This window comes from Euleptes europaea, chromosome 8, assembly GCF_029931775.1.
Source record: "Euleptes europaea isolate rEulEur1 chromosome 8, rEulEur1.hap1, whole genome shotgun sequence".
Lineage (NCBI taxonomy): Eukaryota > Metazoa > Chordata > Lepidosauria > Squamata > Sphaerodactylidae > Euleptes > Euleptes europaea.
The window spans coordinates 46,658,963-46,680,213 of record NC_079319.1 but is presented as its reverse complement, the minus strand read 5'-3'; the positions used below and the strand labels follow the sequence as shown (position 1 = coordinate 46,680,213).

Sequence of the window (21,251 nt, the reverse complement as noted above, 5' to 3'; positions counted from 1 at the left end):
TTCAGTGGGTTTCAGCCATCACTGTTTATCATCTTCTTAGTTGTCCTGTCTCATTAACTAGCTCTCCTTACAAGAATAATGAAGTAGAGCAGAACAAATTGCTGGCTAGGGCTGCTCCGGCTTTTTTGAAAGGCAAAGGGTAAGTTAAAGAAGGTGTGCTAACAGCTTGCACTAACACAACTAAAGCAAACGCCTTTTTCCTTTGAATATGCTGTGCATTCCACAAAATGTATCAAGTGCAGAAATTTAATTCTCCCTTAATTTACTCATCAGCTGGCTGAAGCGCAAATAAAAAAAAACATATAAAATATATTAACACTTCTTGAGGTCTCAGAATGACAGCTTCAAATACATTTCTACATTTTGATGCAGTTTTGTGTATGCAAAGTTAATATTTTATGCTTCAATCCTAACGGTAATCTACACATGTAGATAAATAGTGGTCCTATGGCTATAATTCTGCAGATGGGCAATCACCTATTTGATTGATCATTAACAACAGAACCTCCTTGCCAAGAAAAACTAGCATAACACTGAGAGGCAAACTCTCACCTAGCTTTCTCCCTGATGCACTAGTTTTCTACGTGTGTAGAATTTTTTTACACAGGGAGCGCATTCAGGCATTGATCCTCCGAAATGTCTGAAATGGTACCGTTGTAACATGCAATTTATCTGCGCCAATTACATGCACAATACAATTTATCTACAGACTGACTAACATCAAACAGATTTCATGTGAATTTACTTCCAAATAAGCGTGCATAGGATGTCAGCCAAAATAAGCAACTTATGAAAGCTGTTATTTAAAAAAGAAACAATGCTACCTTATAGCACTAACCCAAGGCCATATCCTGCATGGTCCTTGAGCACCTCTGTTTCCTTAGATCTTCTTAGGTGCTTTGTATCCTTCAACCTGTCCTGTCGGCTCAGTTTCTTAGTTACTCTGAGATGGAATTGATAAGAATTTCAGCGTTTTTTAAAAACATTTTACTGCTCATTTATAAATTCCCATTTCACACTCTTACTTGCTCCTGCTTTCTCTGTTTATTTCTCTTTGTCTGTCCGGACTACACCCTCTTCCCCCCCAACCCTGTTTCAGGTTACAGTATAGCCTCGATGTTGCAGACAGGCTGGCTGATGAACATGTTCTCATTGGGTTGTATGTCAACATGCTCCAGAACAACCCCTCACGGTTAGTGCAGGCTGGGTGCCGTGGTGGGGTCTTTAGCGGAGGGACGTTTGCCTGGTGAAGCCAGGCCTGAGTAGTATGCCGTTCCTAAAAGATGGAGCAGAGACTCAGTTGACAAGGCAAAGACATTTGATTTCAGCAGTGTTCGATAACTTCTGCGAACGACTGCCTTGTTTGGAAATATTGCTCCGCACATTGATTGGTGTCCAGTTTTAAAAGGTAGACATCAGTGTAATTATAGATCTTACCCATGCGAACGCATTTATCCTGGTCACAGACAGAAGGGAACACGACAAAGCACATGAACCAGTTTAGAGCATTTCAGATGTTACAGGTATTTCAAACCGAAGTAACTGAGATTCAGTATTTCAAACCGAAGTGTGAAATTCAAGTGAAAATTCCCAAATGTGAATATCATGGGCACATTATTTTACTCTATGGATGAATGTAGGGAAAGTACAAATAACCACTGCTCTCCCATGCAAATAAATTGGGTGCTAAAAAATTCATACATCAGATATGATAATCTACATTAAGGTTTTGTTCTGGTCTCTGTATGAAAGTATTGTCTGACCAGACAAAAATCAGTAATGGGTAAGCACTGAAATACAATTACAACATGCAAGTGTAATTAGATAATCTTAGGACTCTGCTTTTGCTGATGGTTGTTACTAATCATTGTTTATATTGTGCTTTTAATGTGCAGACTGCTTTCTGGCCTTTTTGTTGGCTGTTCTAAAAATAACATTGGGAGATGCACTGTGTGCACTAGGACATTCAGTGTTTTCATGGCTGAACAGAGACTGAGCCCAAATCTCTCCTGTCCTATTTTCTGCCTACTAGGAAACACTGCCTCTCCATTTCAAGGATGGCACACATTTGTAATGATAGCAAGAGGCATTTTGAAAGTTAGGGATAAAACAAGGCTAAATAAAACAAGGCCCTGCATATGCCTATTCTGCTCCTAATGTACAGGAATGCATACTGCTGGTCTCAAATGCAGTTGATCAGAGACAGATGCTTTGGTTTATCATGCAGTACCCTGAAATATGACAAAGGTAAGAAATTATATTCATGAGATTTTTAGGACACAGGGTCAGGACTGAAAATCTTAAAGTCTAATTTTCTCCAGTATATTTTTATTGTCAGATTTTTAAAAGAGGTATCTGTTTCCAATACCCACATGCCTAGAGAGCTGTATTGCACCAATTACATGTACGATACACTCCTGTGTGCCTTGTCCACCAGGGGAGCATCCTAGCAAGAGCTTTGTGCTCCCGGCAAGACGTACTCCTTCACCTTCAGTTGTTCTTGAAGCCAGCAAAATGCCAGTTGGGTTCTTCCCATTTATACCTGCTAATTTGTGCTGATACAGTTAAACTTGAGTCCACATGTTCAGCAGAGATAAATCATGTACCGCCATCAGCCCTTAATCTAATGCTTCTGAAGGACGGCTGGTTGAATGAACCTTCACGGTTCAAGTAACTGAAGCAATGTGTAGTACAAAACATCTGATTACTGGCTTTAAAAGACTGCAGCTTAATGTCTTTTGATTAAAAAGAGCATCAGTTATTCACACAGGCTACGTCCTGACTGTAACAGACAAAATCAGCTAGCAGGAACTAACCATCTTAACTATGTATTACTTAGGACAGTCTTTTTCTTCTCTACTAGTAAGTAAAGAAAGGAATGGTTATGAATATTAAAACCTGAGACACTGTAAAGGAATCTGTTGCCCTTGAAATTTATGTGGCTATTTTTACAGGGTTATATCACTATCCCCAGCCAGTGGTTAAGTATTTAATTGATGGGTGTTTTCTGGCCGGGGTGTTCTCATGCTGCATGCTATGAAGTTCCAGACAGTGCCAAGGATCTGCCGTGCCACTGGTAATCTGAAAGAAGAGACTAAACTACTGTTTACAAACCTACTGATGTTAGGACCAAGAAGCAATGGACTGGAAATTTCAGGAAGGCACATTTAGATGAAAACTAAGAGGGTAATAATTGTAAGAGCAGCCAAGCAATGGGACCTAAAGAGGTTTGGAAACTCCTTCCTTGGGTGGCTTCAAGTAAAGGCAAAATGAAAACTGCAGCTTCATCCAAAGCAGGTATTAATTTCCTACTCATTAAAGAACTGCTAAGAGAAAAACTATGGCCAAACAATGCTAATTGGTCACAAAAGCAAACAGCACTGTTGGGACAATTTTATCTACCATGCACTACAGCCTGCATAGTGTGGGAAACATCAAAAATGTTTAGAAATCTGAAATAGACAGCTGATGGAGAAACACTGGTCTGGTTCATTCATGGATCAGCATCTTGAACTTTAGAACCTGTCAGGTGACACTTATCCCACCATAGAGACAAACATTATCATCTACTAAAATTGGCATCTCAATCTCCTGTTAAAGGCACAGCTTCAGTGGCCAATCGAGAATCTGACAGCTCTTGGATTGTTAGAGGTTCAGATAAATTACTGCTGTTTATACAAAGCACCACTGAAATGGAACACTTATACAAGTGTCACCACTGAAATGGAACACAAATTCAAATCATCAAGAAATTTCAATAAATGAGATGGAGGCATTCAAGTTCTAATAGATTTCATTAAAATTCTCATATAAATTTAAGAAAATAAATATACTTTTTACTGCTTATGTTTATTTTTGGTATTTGGGGATGGAGTTTAATTTGTTTTCAAATCAGAATGATTTGTAACTGAAATGTGGGTATGTGTTTCCTTTCCCTCTAGGTTGTGATATGACTCATTTTCTTGAACCATACGAGTGGACAAATTCAATTAACACTGCATTAATTTCAGCAGATTCATTGACTAAGAAATAACTAATGCCATTATCCTTCCTTCTTTCCTTATATCTTGATATATCAGAACAATTCTTTATAACTTCTGGCCACAACTAATATATCCAAGGTGAATGTCACAGGTTCAGTTGATATTATAACAAAGTCGTGATGTCTCATCTAGAGGATCATCTAAAGCAGGTCTCATCTAAAGTCATGTCTCATCTAGAGGAGACAACGCATAAGGTAGTTCTAGCATTCCATTCTATCTAGTGGCTTTCTAGCTACAAGGATCATGGACAGTGGGATATCCATGACGCTTGAACGACATATCATCCCCATAGCAAGGGTCAGCCACCAATAGCAAGAACTGGATGGTTAGGATCCTTCCTCATAATATTTCTGTATTTTGATAGCAGTTTTTATAGTAGGGAGAAGTTCTCGCCTTTCTCTTGTATCCCCTATTGCGATCATTTACTGTCTTGCACTGAATTGAATGGGAGCCACTGGGAAAGTAAATGGTCTGCAATCAAGATGATGTGGGGTTCAGATGGTTGTAGTACCAGACAAGGGGGTGAAAAGGTTTAGTCCTGCGAGGTTAGCCCTCCATTCAAACTGTGTCCTTGAATATGCCTAATTTTCCTGTGTATTTAAGTAAATAGGTGCCATGTACTCCAATGATGAGAAGGAAATGTTTGCACTTGGGGTTAATGTTGGCGGAGGCATCTGCCCTAGCCTAAACAATTCAGCCTCCATTGCCAGGGCCTTCACAGGGGTAGCAATATATCTGTATGTCCAAAGGATAGGGAGAGGTGAACCCAGTAGGATCCCTACAATATATGGTGCCATCTTCTACTCTGCCCCATCCTATAATTATGTATACTGGTAGTTAAAAGAAAGATGGTATAAGCTGAAATTTGGCTTCTAAGAGATTATCCAGAATGAATGCTTTGTTTGCATTCCTCCTAGTATGGAGGGTCTTTCTCTGCACCTTTTGCTCAGTTTCAGATTTTATACACAGACATTGAAACAGGTTATTTTGATTAGAAGAAAAAGGCTTTTTCCCCCAAATTAAATGGAGGTCAGTACCAACGCAATCTATAATAGCTTCTCCTATATGGAATTTCTAATGTTGGCTTAACTCCCATTAGAAGGAAATGTCTTGTGATATAGGAGAAATTTGCAGATCCATGTTCAAAAAGAAATCTTGCTGTCAGCTATGCTGAAGCACTTTAATTATATTTTAAAATTCCAAATATAATGCAACATTTTGATCATAGGAAAATCTCATAGCAGTACATGTTCATGCTTTACAGTCTTCATTAATTTTAAATGGGAGTTGTCAAGAATAAACAGTAGTTAATAGCTATTATTCAGGGCTGTGTTCTTTAATTTTTAATCAATATATTGCCATTGAATTTATTAATTTATATATTACCAAAACTTCCATTATAATTGCCTTTTATGGTTTTTAAGGAACTGAGAGATAGTTTAGAAGATAGGAAATCAATTGGGACTTTTTGTTAGAAGGAAATGCCAGTTTCAAAAAAATATTTTACTTTCCCTGTTACAGTAAAATTAAGAATAAACAAGGGAAGGTGGTTGTAAAATAAATGATTAAAACCCAAAAAATTACATCAAGAAGATTTGGGGGGGGGGTTCAAAAGACAAGAGTGCTTTCAGATATCTCTCTGGAAGAGGAAAATAATATTACTAGCTTCATACATTCAAAAATGATGGATTGGCCTGGTGAACAGGAACTGTGGCAAAATACATCAAGAGTATGAGAACTTAAGAAGATCTCTGCTGGATGAGACCTGGAGACCATCTCTTTTCCACAGCAGCCACCCAGATGCTTCTAGAAAGCTCAAAAGCAGGGCCTGAAGGAAACAGCCCTCCAGACCACAAAGGTTCTAGTGATCTGTTATGGCTAATACCCTTAGTTAGACCTATTCTTCATGAATTTGCCTATGCCCCCTCAAACCATAGAAGACAGTGACCATCACTACAATTTGTGGCTGAGAATTCCATATAATACATTGTATAAAGAAGTGTTTTCTTTTGTCAGTCCTGGATCTTCTGCCAGTGAAAGACATTGGGTGATCCCAAGCACTGGTGTTATGAGAGGAAGAAAAAACAGTCTTTCTCCATTTTCTCTACACCATGCATAATTTTGTACTTCTCTTTCTTGTCACCTCCCTTCCAATAGTCATAATTTCTCTAGCTTAAATAGGTTAAATACTGTTGTCCTATTAACATATATATTTATGTATCTTTCATTTTCCTTGCCTTCTGCCCACAGTTTGATGGAAAGTCCAAACCGTCTAGATGAAGAGCACAAACTGATCGCAAGGTATGCGGCAAGACTGGCAGCAGAGACTACTTCATCAGTAAGTGGCTTTAATTAGGAGGAGGCAAACGTGCTTCTTTTTCTAGTTGCTGAAATGAATGGTTTGGCCACATTCAAGGAAGTTGCTGTCTATTACAATGATGTTAGGATAGCTCCACCCCAGGATATGTTTGATTACCATTAATGGATTACCTCTAAAAGGTAAAGAGGCAGAACAGAACAATGAAATATGCAAAAAAAAAAAAGAGCTTATGCATATGTCTATTATGATCCATTTTTGGTAAAGTATGTGTGTGTGCCTACTGTTTTGTTTTTGTTTGTTTTAAATGCTGGGAGTTCCATTCATGGAACTCCTAAAATCTAATTTGGCCCTAAGGGAATAAGGACAGCAGATTTGGAAGGGCCATACAGGCCATTAGTCAAACTTCCTGCTCAATGCAGGATCAGCACAGAGCATCCCTAACAAATGTTCATCCAGCCACTGTTTGAAGACAGCCAGTGGGGGGAGAGGTTCACTACCTCCCTAGGCAGCTGATTCCACTGCTGAACTACTCTTACTGATATCCATCTGGTACCTTTCCGCCCATAATTTAAATACATTATTGCAAGTCCTATCTTCTGCTGCCAACAGGAACAGCTCCCTGCCCTCCTCTAAGTGACAGCCTTTCAAATACTTAAAGAGAGCTCTCATGTCCCCTCTCAGTGTTCTCTTCAGACTGTACACTCCCAAGTCCCTCAGCCTTTCCTCACAGGGCTTGGTCTCCAGGCCCCTGATCATCCTCTTTGCTCTCCTCTGCACCTGCTCCATTCTATCCACATCCTTTTTGAAGTGAGTCCTCCGGAACTGCACACAATACTCCAGCCTGACCAATGCAGTGTACTGTGGAACAATGTCATCCTGTGATTTGGATGTTATGCCTCTGTACAGTCCACCCATACCCCAAGATCTTGTTCATACACTGCTACCGAGAAGTGTATCTCCCATCCACTATGTGTGCTTCTCATTTTTGTTACCCAGATGTAGAACTCTGCACTTACCCTTGTTGACTTGCAGCTTGTTCATATCTGCCCACTTTTCAAGAGTGTTCAGATTTCATTTAATTCTTTCTCTGTCATCTGCAAATTTAGTGAATAATCCTTCCACCCCCTCATCTAGATCATTTATAAAAAATAAGTATTTATAAAAAATACTGAAGCCCAGAACCGAGCCCTGTGGCACCCCACTGGGCACCTCCAAACAGATGAAGTGTCTTTGACAGCTACTCTTTGGGTGTGGTTCTCCAACCAGTTCCCTATCATCCTAACTATTCTAGAGTCCAGTCCACAGTCCTCCAGCACTGTGTTGGTCTGGATTGGTCACAATCCAGTGCCATGTAGGTCTCCATACATAAAAGGAGTGGTCGCACTGCAATGTTAATTTTGGGAGGTTGGTCTGCATACACAATAGAGGATTTCCAGTGTATAAGGTGTAGTGCTTGACTTCTATGGAGCTTCATGTGGATACTAGAACCAGCTCTGGATCATAATGAACATTTTAGCATGTTAGTTGTTTGCCTATTACGTTTTTATCTTTAATATTTTGGCGTAAGCTAGCCAAAGCAAAGCACTTTCCCATTGATTTCAGTGGGAAAATAAAGCACATGCTCAACTCCCCCAAGTGAAGTCAGTGGGGTTTAGCACTTTTAACTCCACCTGAATTATGCCTTTCATTATTTTATAACATATATCTATGTGCTGAAGAACTTGAAGATTAGTTCTTTACAGAGTTACTCTAGTATAAGCCCAATGAAATCAATAGACTTAACTGGAAAAACTCTACATAGGATTTAACTGAATATGTAATTTATATAAGACACGAATTTACACAAAATCCCAAGTTCCTTCTTATCTGGATTTGCTCTCTATTGCCTGTATAGTCCTGTCTTACGTTACTCCCATGTATCCAAAGCCTGGTTTAATTGAATTAATAAGGTCCTGTGATAAGGTGTTTTCATAAACGATGGTTGTAGATGTTAATATTTCCATACATCTCCTAATGTTGCGCTCTAAAGAGGAGAAAATTTTTAAAATTTCCTTGTTCAATAATTATCATAGATTGATAGGTGGGTTTAGCAGGGGAAAGAAATGTGACTCAACCATATTCCATAGCTCAAGTGCTGCAGATACTGAAGGCCTGAATGCTGTGCCTTTCAATTAATGATCTTGGAGAAGAGGAATAATATGATGGCCTGTTTTATTAGCCATGGCTTTCATTTTCATTGCAAAGCAGCGATTATCATTCTGTGAAGACCTCAAAGCAGAAGAATGTTAGGCTGAATATGTGCTGCACACTGTACAAAAGACAGTGAAGCAGAAATTTAATAAAAGGACATGAAAAGGTATAAATAAGGCTGGTGTCGTGACGTTTTTCTCCCCATCAGCATATTTTGAACAAGAGGCGTAAATGAAAGTTAAATGAAAAAAGAAACTCCCTGTTGACCCCCACGAGGCATAGTTCCACTGTGTGAGATCTGATTTGGCAACTACTGTCAGTGGGATTTCTTTAACAGGGAAGTGTGTAAGCCTGTGCCATCTAAGTTGTGGCACCCCCTTGGTGTAATGAACACACTCCTAAGATGAGTGAAAAAAGGACTCTAGTAACATGTGTTGGAAGCAGAACTGGAGATCATTCACTGGCACATTTGACACCATTTCTGTTGGCTTGAATTGAAGCCTAGTATGGCTAATGGCAGAACTGCATGACCCCAGGTTCTCAGGCAGAGATCTTTCACATCACCTATTGCAGTGGTTCTCAAACTTTTTTGCTCCATTCCCCCCTTTCACCATTGTTCAGAATATAATTCCCCCCTTCCCAAGATAGTCATAAACTTTATTGAATGTCGCAGATTAAAATAAAAACAAACTACAATTTTACAGACTGAACATAACCTACAGGACATCACACTTCGCTGAATAGTGGTCCCAATTCCCCCCCCCCCCGGAACCCTAAAATCCCCCTGGGGGGGAAATTCCCCCCTTGTTGAGAACCCATGACTTATTGCCTGTTCCTTTCAACTGGAATTGAACCTGGGACCTTCTGCTTGCAAAACAGAGCCACTGAGCCACAGCCCCTCCCCACATGCCATGGTGAAAAGCTCCACACCTAACCTAACATTTATTGGAATGTATGAATACACACAGCTTTCCCCATTCAAGTCAAGATTCCCAATCATACATAGAGATCCCAATGCACGTGCATCAATATACATGCAAGCTGTAGAGGTTGGATCCAAATGACTTTTCTGAAAAAGGAAGGAAATGTTCGCTTTGACCACCCAAAAAGGCTGTTCTGAGAATCATGGGATCTGCGTGGACAAAAAGCCATGTAGGTTGAGGATTGTAGTAAGGAAGGGAATTGGGTGAAATTGAGTGAAAAACTTAGCTGGATCCAGCCCTAAGTATACATTCAAATGAATGTGTAGGATGTGACATGATTTGCCAACATGATCCCACTCCTCCTCACCAAGTATGTTCATTGTATTCACTTTTTTTTGCCCTCAAGTTACAGCTGACTTATGGCAATCTTGTGGGGTTTTCAAGGCAAGAGACATTCAGAGGTGGTTTGCCATTGTCTGCCTCTGGGTCACAACCCTGGACTTTCTTTCAAGTCTTCCATCCAAATACTAACCAGGGCTTAGCTTGCTTGGCTTCTGAGATCTAACGAGATTGTGTTAACCTATGTTATCCAGGTCAGGGCATTGTATTCTTTTCTTTTTCTTTCTTTTTTTTTTTTGCCATCAAGTCACAACTGACCCAGTAGGGTTTTCAAAGCAAGAGACATTTGAAGGCTATTTGCTGTTACCTGCCTCCACATCATAACCCTGGTATTCCTTGGACGTCTCCCATCCAAATACTAGACAGGGTCAGAGCTGAGAGTGTGTGACTGGCCCAAGGTCACCCAGCAAGCTTCTATGGCACAAGTGGGGATCTGAACCTGGGTTTCCCAGGTCCTAATCCGACACCTTAACCACTGCATCACACTGGCTGTCTGTAATCACAGCATGTGAAAAAGGGGTTAGAAGTGTAGTTCTGCCCCAATGCATTTACTTGAGAGTAAACCCCACTGAAATAAGCATGACTTACTTCAGTATAAACATACATGGAATTAGTCTTCACATCACTACAAAAAGCAATTATCTCCCATGAGACATAATACAGACTGAGCACTAGAATTCTAGTTTTGGGTGGACCTGGGCTTATCTATATTTATGAGATACATCCTAGTGACAGTGTTGTTAATGATAGCTGATTGGCATATGTATCATATCTCTGCTTTCAGTATGTGTGGTTCATATCTTAAGCTCACTTTTCAAGACAAGTGGATCATACATTCTAGCTGGTATAGGTTCACATTTGCACTATAAACAAATTTAAACTCAGAATCTGGGAAATTAATATAAAAATTAATATATTACAGGAGAATTAGTGTGAATTCCCAATCTCATATAATGTACTGAGAAATGGATTATTTCCATTGTGTATTGGAATGCTAAATCTCATGACTATACAGCCATGCATTTTTCTACATTAAAGGTGACAGATTAGACTATTATTACAAATGTTTGTGCCTTGATTTGCTGTTTTTATATATAATAAAAATAAAGCATATAGTAAAAAGATAAACTCAATCGAATATAAACCTCATTTAAGAAATACCCTAACAGCATATCTACACTATAAACCTCAGCCAATTATTACATGCCCAAAGAATTTTTGGAATTGTAGTTTTGAGGGAACATTTGTATCCTCACAGAACTATAATTCCCAGAGCTCTGTAGGCATTTGCAGCTATTTCAGTCAGTTTCTAATCAGCTTTAGTTTGTGGTATATGCAAGATGTAACACTATCTCCACTGGACCATACTTGCTCTCATTTTGTACTGTTTGCCCCAGGCACCCATCAATGAATATAGGAGACAACAGCTTGGGTTTATTTAATTGATTAAACTGATCTACATCATAATTAAATATGCTAACATATTTAAATAGGCAGACTGTGCTAGGCAGCCTGCCCATGACTGCCTTTGCTGGGCCAACCCACCCTGACTCCAAATGCAGCCAGCATCTTCTGCCATCTTTATCATCCATGTGCACAACGTGTGCCCAGCCCCAGCCCCTCACCTGGTGTGCCACACAGCCAATACCAGGTTTGGAAAGATGTTGCTCAGCACCAAGAGTGCTCCTTCCCAGCCACACCTCACCACACAGCCAGTGAAAGCACTGTTCTGGACATGTCCTCCACCATTTCAGATGTCTCAGGGTGCTTGCTGATCATCCTTACCTGTCCTGATCACCCCCCTCTAATCCTGCCACACAAGGGGCTTAACACCCCTTAATGCCCTTTGCCCCACCTGCTGACTGTAGCATCTTGCAGGCCCTGAGGCAGATCAGCCAAATAGGCATTGCATCCTTCAGGAGAGATATGCACACTGTCTTCCTTACACAGGTGATGCATATCATATCTGATGGAATCATGGGGTATACAAACCCCACTGCCATCCAACACTGCCCTGCAAACTGCCTTATTATTTACCACAGACAAAAAAAATTTACCACTCCAAGTCACATGGGGGTTGACATCAGCTAACAATTTAGCCACAATCTCCATCTCTGAAGCTGGAGTTGATTTTTGAATGTAAACTGTAACCCACTTGTCTTGGGTGATATTATATTTCTTACAGTCAATTAAAATGCCAATTTTATTGCAGTCAATTAAAAATGCCAATACAGTCAATTAAAAAATAGTATCTAATTTTCCAGACTTAAAATTTACAAAACTGCATTGGATCTTGCTTTAGAAAACAGGATTCGATATTTAGGCACCGTTGTGTGTGTTTGTGTGTGTGTGTGTGTGTGTGTGTGTGTAATGTGCCGTCAAATCACAGCTGACTTATTGTGACCCCAGCTTTCAAGGCAGGTGGTTTGCCAATGCCTTCCTCTGCAGAGCCTTCCATGGAGGTCTCCCCTTGACCAGCACTAGCACCAGGTGGAGTGTTTGATGGTCATCAACAAAGGTGTCTGTGCTTCTCATTTGTTCCCCCAAAGTGTGATGGCCTTTTCAGTTCCCACTTTATGCAACAACGTATTTCTCTTGTGTTCTGCTGGTGGAAGATACTGTGATGTGATGGACTAATGTGATGGAGCAATGGAGGACTGATTGTCTCATTACAGAGTATGTAGAGGGAGAGATGAAGTATGAGAGTTGTGCCTTCTTGGTGGGTTCGCTCTTGCTTTCCTTTGTGGGCTATCTTAACTTTACAGCCTCAGCTGCAGCTGTGGAGTTGAGGCTCTAGGTAGGTGTTTGTCTTTGGAGTCATGAAGCACAGTATCTGCAAGAGGTCTGAGAACAGAAATACCAGAAGCATCTGCCCTTCCTGTATTTATTGTTAGTCTCAGCTCTTCATTCTATGCAGTGTGCTCCCTTTGTAAAAGAAGCCTTTTACCACAGTTCTCACTTCTTCCCCCATAGTTCTATAGACATGAGGACAGGTGATTTATGAGCTCTGTTCACTTGCTGAGGTTCCCTTTAAAATCCTATCTTCCAACACGATAGAGAGCATAGAACAATCATTCCAGTGTTTAATTCTTCTGCGGGCATAACGTTATGCCATGATCTGAGCAAGCAAAGAGTTCCACACAAGCTCTGCTTTTCTGCTGCCATACTTTCATCCTTGCATTTATTTTCGACCTGTGTGCTGTTGGTATTTGGCTGACAAAACAGCATTGGTGTCAGTTTCAGGCATCTGTCCCTAGCATCCCATAAGCAAACTCATCCAGGCAGGTAGTAGCAGTAATACTTTATTAGAAGCAAAAAGACAGATTAAAGGACTGACTGCCTACAGGCAGGTGAGGCTAGTAATGGGGAACACAGGCAGGTTACATGCTAAAGACACTACGGACTGAAAAGGTAAACATTGCTAGGCAACCTTGAGATAAGCGGTTCCCAGGAAGACAGACTAAACATTACCACAGCTGCAGAAAACAGGATGAGCGAAACTGTACACAGACGTCCATAGGCATGAGAACCAAGGACTTGACGTGTGGCCAGTACCTGGCCTGACTCATGTCAAGAGCCTTTGCTCCAGCAAAAAAAGGCAAAGGCCTGACATTTGGTATACCAGCATAAATTGAATACTCTAGCATTATTCCACAGGGACAATGGGATTTAACCGTGATCCTATTCTTGTTCAGCTGGGATAAGCCAAGCACGCTGTTAGCCTCTCTCCACAGCTCTGCCTTCTTTCCTAGAATGAGCTGCCATGCAATCCATTTCAGAGACTGATCTTGCAATATGATCAGCAAGATAAACTGTTCTTTTTTGCTAGGAACTGTGCTTCACATAGCTAGGCAGAATAATTCTGTTCATTAACTGAAAACCAAAGATGCAAGCAGATGAGCACTGTCACTATCGCACACACATGCTGGGGCCTTGACAAAGGGAGGTGGGACAAATAATCTTAAATGCCCATCTGTGGCAACGTCAAAGGCTGCCTGAAGAAAACAAGCACAGGCACCCAGGTCCTCTCACACTGGACTCCTAATGTCAGTTTAAGGGGTTTTAACTTGTTTTTCCTTCAGCGTTTTCTGATCCCACAAAATATATTATCATCTTTTAGTCATTAGTTATAAGAGGCTGAACAACATAAGAGTTCCATGTGTAAAGGAGAAAAGAGAATGCCAGTATGGCAGATTTGTTTGTCAGTTGTTCTGCCATTGATCTAATATGAATTCACCCCCACACAAGTAGAATTCCCAGCATTAATGTCAGGGAGCAATTCACACAGCTCACACTGGGATTCAAAGAAGACCCGATGGTTCTATTGGGTGATTAAAAGTGTAGCAGCCGGTTGGTAAGTTATATTCTAGTCATATCTGCCCTGAGCAGGCTTTTGCTGACGGCTGCTGAGGACAGTGGTTGTGCTGTTCCAAGGCCATGGTCTCCTGGAGCCTACTTTCATGGATCTTGGCTCGTGTGAGAATTAACTGCAGAGTGAAAAGGGAGTGTGTGATTGTTTGAGAGTGCTACTGCTGTGTGCTTGGGCGTGTGGAAATGAGGGAGAGAGCGCTGTGAGTGTGTGTGGGGGGTGCCTCCCTCTGCCCCCCTTGGGAAGATCTGGTGTTTGATTCTTCCCAACCTTTTTTCTTGGGAGTCCAAGCCAGAGACTGAACCTAGGACTTCTCAAACAGTAAGCCTGTGATGGGTTCAGCTCTACATAGAACTCCTCCAACACAAGTGAATACAGCGTGAAGCCCTGGTTTCTATTTATAGGGCTGAGGGGAAGGAAGAGCACAAGTCATGGGGCAGGCCCTTGGTAAACTACCATCTCACTTGTCTGCCTGTTCCTGAGTGGTTAAGAGGTTGCTCACTGGACTGGGAGCACTGGGTTGTTGTCCTTTTCCACCAAAAACTATTGCTGGCAAGTCCCTCAAAAGTCAGGCTTCTCCCATTTATACTTCTCAGGTGAAGAACTTGCATTCCCGCTAACTTTCCCTTTGCATTGCTCTTTCCCAGTGAACTACCTGCTAATTCAGTGTCATTTCTTATGCCCTCGGTCTTGCAGTGTTCATCTGTCCTTGTGTTAATTCTTCCAGCCTTTTTCAAAACTTTGTTCCCCTCACACGGACATCAATGAAAATGTGTTGTGTGCAGTTAACATGGGGTTGGATCCTGTGAAACGTTTCTGCAAACAAGGGCCTTTGTCCAGCACCAGGAGCCTTCCTCTGGCGGAAGAGGTGTGTCCCATTGGAGGAGGGCTCCTTGCACCAAAGAAAGGCACCAACATGAGTGGAACAGATTAATAGGGTCAGATCTGTAGTCTGTATGGACTCTATAATGCTGCAGCGGGGCTTGAACTCTTCTCTTGGCAGTGGGCTGTGGAAGGCTGTCACAAGGGAGGTGATTTGGGCCAACAATCTAATTGTGTACTGTGTATGGGATGTTTCTAGGACATCATCCTGGCATTTTACATGTGACTGTGTGTTTAACTGGTATGTTGGATTTTTCTAATTAATTTCTTGTGTGCTTAACTTTGCTCATGAGGCAGCATAAGATCACAACTGGGTTACACTAAAACATCACTGAGAAAGCAACTACCCAGAAGAGTGGGACTGTACAGTCTGATATCTAACATAGGTTATATGCTTCTCATGGGAAAATTTCAGCATATAAAAAAAGCTTTTAAATATAAGGTGTCCTCTGAAAAACTTGAATACGTGTGCCTATGCCCCCACCAAAGTCTGCCTATTGCACAAGTCTTTATTCTGAGTATTAAGGACCACTTCCTAGTTCTTTACCAGAAGTATGTCTCTCAAGGGTGCTTCTATTCATTAGAGCACACTTCAGAGAAACATGAGGAAGCCTGTGTTCTCCTGGCTTCCTTTTTCTAGAAACATTGCCTGGGAAGCAATGCCCACTGGTTTTGCCTCCTCAGAGTTGCAGTAAAAACAGACACTGTTGCCGCAGCAAAAACATCAGCAGAAGAGCCACACCAAAAACACCACAAAGATGAAGCCTCTGTTGATGTTGACTTATAAAAGGCCAACGTGCATTTTGCCTCTGACATCCCTGAGGGTTTCCTCTAGGATGGCAGAAACTGTACAGCTGAACTCTACATTGTGAAGAAACCGTAACTCTTCTCATTTATATATGCTTTTTGAATGTTCAGTGTCTTTCATGTACATTATCCCACTGTGTAAGGTAGGTCATGCTTAACTCTCCTCGTATTCAAAATGAAATTAGACAGAAACTAGTCTAATACCAACAGATGAGGTCTCAGGCTTTGAGCCCAAGAACTTTACAGCTCTCATTGTTCGCTACTGCATTATGCCACTGCTGTGGTATGGTTTTTACTGCATTATTAGATATATTTGTACAACTTGAATGTACTGAGCATTGTAATGACTTTGGCATCCTGTCTTGCAGCAGCAGCAGCAGCAGCAGCAGAGAGGTGCTCCAGATATCTCATTCTCTATTGATGCAAATAAGCAGCAAAGACAGCTTATTGCAGAACTTGAAAATAAAAACAGGTAAGAATCTTCTAGTTATATAATATGTATGTCTACAAATTGCAAAGAGCAATATACAGCCCATTCCTGAGGGGGAGGGCTGCGCCAGTGATTGGAGGCAGCGCAGCCATTCTGCCTCCAAAGGAGGTTTCACACAGACACCCCACTGAGGCTAAAACCTTGCCCTTACCTGGAAAAACTCATGCAACTGCTCCATTGGGTTGCACGGGGATACACAGCCTAAAAAGGTGGCGTATCTCCTGGTAAGGCAAAGGGGGCATTCCCAGGCCAAAAGGGCTTAGGAGGCTGCCTAAAGGCAGTTCCTGACGCGGAAGCCAAGCGGATTAGCAGTCTTGTCCAGGATACCCATCAGAAAGTCCACGGCCACATAGAAAAAGTGTAGTTTATTTGTACAGTGCAGAAATATATACAGATACTCCTTTCACACTCTCCGCTCATAACATCCCGCATAGAACTGCGGTTTCACTTCATTATATACACCTGGTGGTTGCAGCCACCAATCACAGTAGATATCCAATTATCCTGGTATTGCTACTGCATTGCATCAGCCACCTGGCTCTAACTGGATCAGGCCAGCTTTCTCTAGCTCCCCAGGTACTTTCCAGGCTGATTACATCATCCTTAGATCTCACTGATCTATCCTGCACCTGTCAAACTATCTGACAGACTTGTAATCTTGACACTCCTTCTCAAGGATTTCAGATTAGTTTGATTAGTTTCATGAATCTATTGCAATCCACAATTTTTGTAAATAGATCTGCCACATTACCAGAACTGGCACACTTTACAATACATACCAAGCCTTTGTTCACAGATTCAATTACATTGACATATTTTATTCTTATATGCTTACTTCTGCCTTTAAAGTTTTGCTCAGTCGCAAGTTGTAGCGCTGATTGACTGTCAGTATACACCTTTACTGGTAATTGTACAGACACATTGAGTTCCTTCATGAGATAGACAAACCATTCCACCTGATTTATACATTCACTCACAGCACTATATTCTGCTTCACATGAACTCATGGCTACAAATGACTGTTTTACAGATTTCCAATGTATGGGTGCTTCACCAAAATACAACGTTGATTTCGCGTTCCCCTGATCTGACCATGATGCATCTGCATACGCAGTCAGTTCCCCATTACATGCATTCAAGCATAACTGGTTGTTTACAGATCCCTTCAGGTATCTGAGTACACGCTTAGCTGCTTTCCAGTCACTCTGCTTTGGTGACATATTTTTCCTGCTCAGGCAATGTACCGCCTGATATATGTCTGGGCGAGTCCAACAAGCAAAATATAACAAACTTCCTATCAGGGACTGATACAGAGATTTGTCACACTCTTCTTGTTCCTGAGACTCTTCACATAAATAACCTGTGACCATTGGGGTTTCAGCTGCATTAGCATCAAGCATGCTAAACCTTTCCAGCAACTGTTTTATTTTTTCTGTTTGAGACAAGTAAAAAACACCTTTACTGTCCCTGTTTATTTTTACCCCAAGATAATTTCTTATCTCTCCCAGACATTTCAGTTTAAAGCGTTCTCCAAGCTGTTTCTGAAATTGTTCCTGGTCACTCTCATTATTGGTTATTACACACAAATCATCCACGTAAATCAGCACGTATGACTCCTTCTGACCTGTGCACCTTGAAAACAAACAAGGATCAGCAACACTCTGTGTGAAGCCTAACTTTTTAACAGCCTCAATTAAACATTTGTGCCACTCTCTGGCCGATTGATGCAAACCATACAAAGCTCTGTTCAGCTTTAGTACTTTGCCTTCTTCCTTTAATTCAAACCCTGGAATTTGAGTCATGTATACTTCTTCTACCAAAGGTGCATTTAGATAAGCTGTCTGAATGTCATAATGGAAAACCTTCAGACCTTTCAACCCTGCAACTGCCAGGGCTGTTTTAATGGTTTCACAACGAACTGTGGGTGAAAAAGTTTCATCAAAGTTAACAAATCTCCTTTGAGCAAACCCTTTACAAACTAGTCTGGCTTTTCTTTGTACAGTACCATCAGCCAACTGCTTGAGTTTGTAAACCCACCTGCAACCTATCACAGGCTGTCCCTTTGGTAAATGCATTGGTGTAACTACCTTGTGCTCCTTCAAAGCATTCATTTCCACACCCATGGCTTGCAGCCATAAATCTCTCTCTCTATCACCAAGAGAAAGCACCTGCTTGTAACTTTCAGGTTCCATTACAGACACGTGGTTGATTAAGTCACATTCTTCAAAACCATATCTTTGTGGAGGTACTCCTTTATTACTTCTTTCTGACCGTCTGACCACCGTACCACTAGACTCCCCTCCTTCTGGAGTCTCAACCTTTACTGTTTCCCTGCTTGCAACAACTTCAGGAAAAACACTTTCATCTGCCTCTGGCTGTTCATTAGCCGGCAATAAAACTTCTTCAGAAACCTTCTCATTTCCATGTAAGCGTGGCCAATTAAAAGATTCTCCGAAGTTCGCAGATTTGCTAAAAGACACCTGGTTCTGATCATTAGCAAAGCGATAAGATTTTGCTGCATTCTGATATCCCAGAAAAATCAGCGGTTTGGATTTCTTGCCACCTGCTCTGCGGTTCTTTAAAGGTATATTCACCCAAGCCTTTGTACCAAACACTCTTAAATGCTTTAAAGAGGGATTTCTATTGTACAATGCCTTGTAGGGAATATTGTTAATGCTGGAGGTCCAAAGTCTATTAATCAAATAACAAGCCACCTTGATGCCTTCCCCCCAGAACTTGGGTTTTAGATTAGCATCCTCTATCAAAGCTTGCAACATTGACTTTAGATAACCAATCCTCCTCTCAGCCACACCATTCTCCTGAGGAACACAGGGATTAGCCAATCTGTGCTCAATTCCCTTGCTTTCTAACCACTGGGTAAATGCATTAGAGACAAATTCACCGCCTCTGTCAGATTGTATACTGGATACCTTGAGGTCTAGCTGCCTTTCCACCCTTTTAATCCAATATTTGATGGTTTGACATGAAGCACTTTTCTGCATCAGCAGATACACCCAGCCATAACGAGTAAAATCATTCACAATACATAAAGCGTACCGGTTCTTAGACACACTCTCAGGAAATGGACCACAGAGATCTAAATGAGCAATTTGCAGAGGTCTGGTTGCCACCCTTTGGCTTACCTTAGCCACTGGACTACGTCTGCTTTTAACAGATTTGCAGACAGTGCAATCTAGGAAAGAATTACACCCATTCAACTTAATGTCATCCTTCCCTAACACACTCAGGGTCTTCTTTAGAATGGAAAAGGAGGCGTGGCCAAAACGCCTATGTAGAAGGTGTATGCACTCATTATGTGGATTTTTATTCACAGACTCCACTACCATAGAAGTTTCTCCTGTTCTTCTATGCACCACATAGACATCCTTTTGCAAGTGCCCTTCTAACATTACAACCTCCCCCTGGCTTATCTGGCAGGTGTTTCCTTCAAACTGCACCTTAAAACCAGTCTTAGCCAGCACAGAAACACTTAGCAAACTATGCTGTAACTCAGGCACACAAAGTACATTTTGAAACTTATGCTTCAACTCTGGGAAAAACACCTCCCCTTCAGAGTGTACCTTTAAGTGTCTCCCATCTGCTAGACTTACATTAGACTTAGCAGACTGCTTTTGGTTAACTAACATGGAAGCTTTGTTAACAAAACATGTACTTGTCCCACTGTCCAAGAGCCAAATGTTCTCTTTGTCTCCAGCCTCTGCCAGCACAACAGCAGTGTAAGTTCCATTCACTGACTGTCTCTTTGGTTGCTTTTTCCTGGCCAACTGGGGACAATTTTTTTTCAAATGTTGTGAGGATCCACAAAGAAAACACTTTCTGACAAACATCACGCATTCCTCATCTTGCTTGTAGCTCCTACTCTGCCTTCCGTCGCCTCCCCTCTGCTGCTGCCACTGGCTCTGCGCTGAGTAGACCTCTTGCCCGTCTCGGGGTTGTCTAAACAGCTCGGCTGCAGTCCTTGGCGTAGACTCTATCCAGTCTCTCTGCCTGGGATGAAAAACGCGCTGGGGGGCTGAGGTCTCGGCAGATGGGCGATTAGTTGATTTAACCTCGGGGGTGTATCTCAGCTGGGCTGCTGTCTTCTGCTTACGTCCTTCCTCCCGTCGTTCCTCTTCTTCCAGAATTCGTCCAGTCAAGTATTCATAGGTTAGTTGCCCTGCTGCCAGGCTCTCCAGCGAGGTTACTAAAACATCAAAGCTCGCATCCAGAGAACTCAAAAGTAAATACACCCGGTCCTCCGCAGATATAACTTTCCCCCTCAACTCCAGCTGTCTGAACAACTCTGCTAGGGTCTTCAAGTGGGCTGCGGCCGGCGTGTGCAGTGATTTATGGCATCTATAAAGCCGCCTCATTAGTGCTAGCAGCGTGCCAGCTGAGTCCCGGAGATACACTGCTCGCAGACTATCCCATGCCAACTTTGCATGCTCTTTGCCAACAACATAAATAAGCTGGTCATCTCCCACCGTCAAGGTGATATTGGCAAGGGCCTTTATGTCCTTGGCAATCTCGGCTGCTGTAGTAGGGAGTCTTTCCACAGCATACCATAAATCCTCCCTTTTCAGATACTGCTCCAACCTCACAGACCAAACGTGGTAATTCTCTGAGGTGAGTTTATCCACTGGGATAAAAGATTGTTGTGCCATTACTCACACACAGCCGTCACTTCTCCAGTAGCTTCTGAAAATCCTGGACTCTGCTTAACTACCACCACACATAAAACCTGCGCAGTGTAGCAGAAACACTCCTGTAACGTAGAGGAGCTGGGCCCAGAGCCCTGACGCGGAAGCCAAGCGGATTAGCAGTCTTG

The 21,251-nt window shown here is 41.7% G+C and overlaps 1 protein-coding gene across 1 annotated transcript in view; it reads left to right on the top strand.

The window, feature by feature from the left end:
• DTNA (dystrobrevin alpha) overlaps positions 1–21,251 on the top strand; it is a 199,337-nt gene that overhangs the window by 157,106 nt on the left and 20,980 nt on the right. The window contains exons 12-15 of the mRNA XM_056854383.1: positions 62–139; positions 1,100–1,192; positions 6,294–6,381; positions 16,308–16,405. Of these exons, the coding sequence (XP_056710361.1) occupies positions 62–139; positions 1,100–1,192; positions 6,294–6,381; positions 16,308–16,405 (357 nt within the window). The remainder of the gene's footprint in view (positions 1–61; positions 140–1,099; positions 1,193–6,293; positions 6,382–16,307; positions 16,406–21,251) is intronic.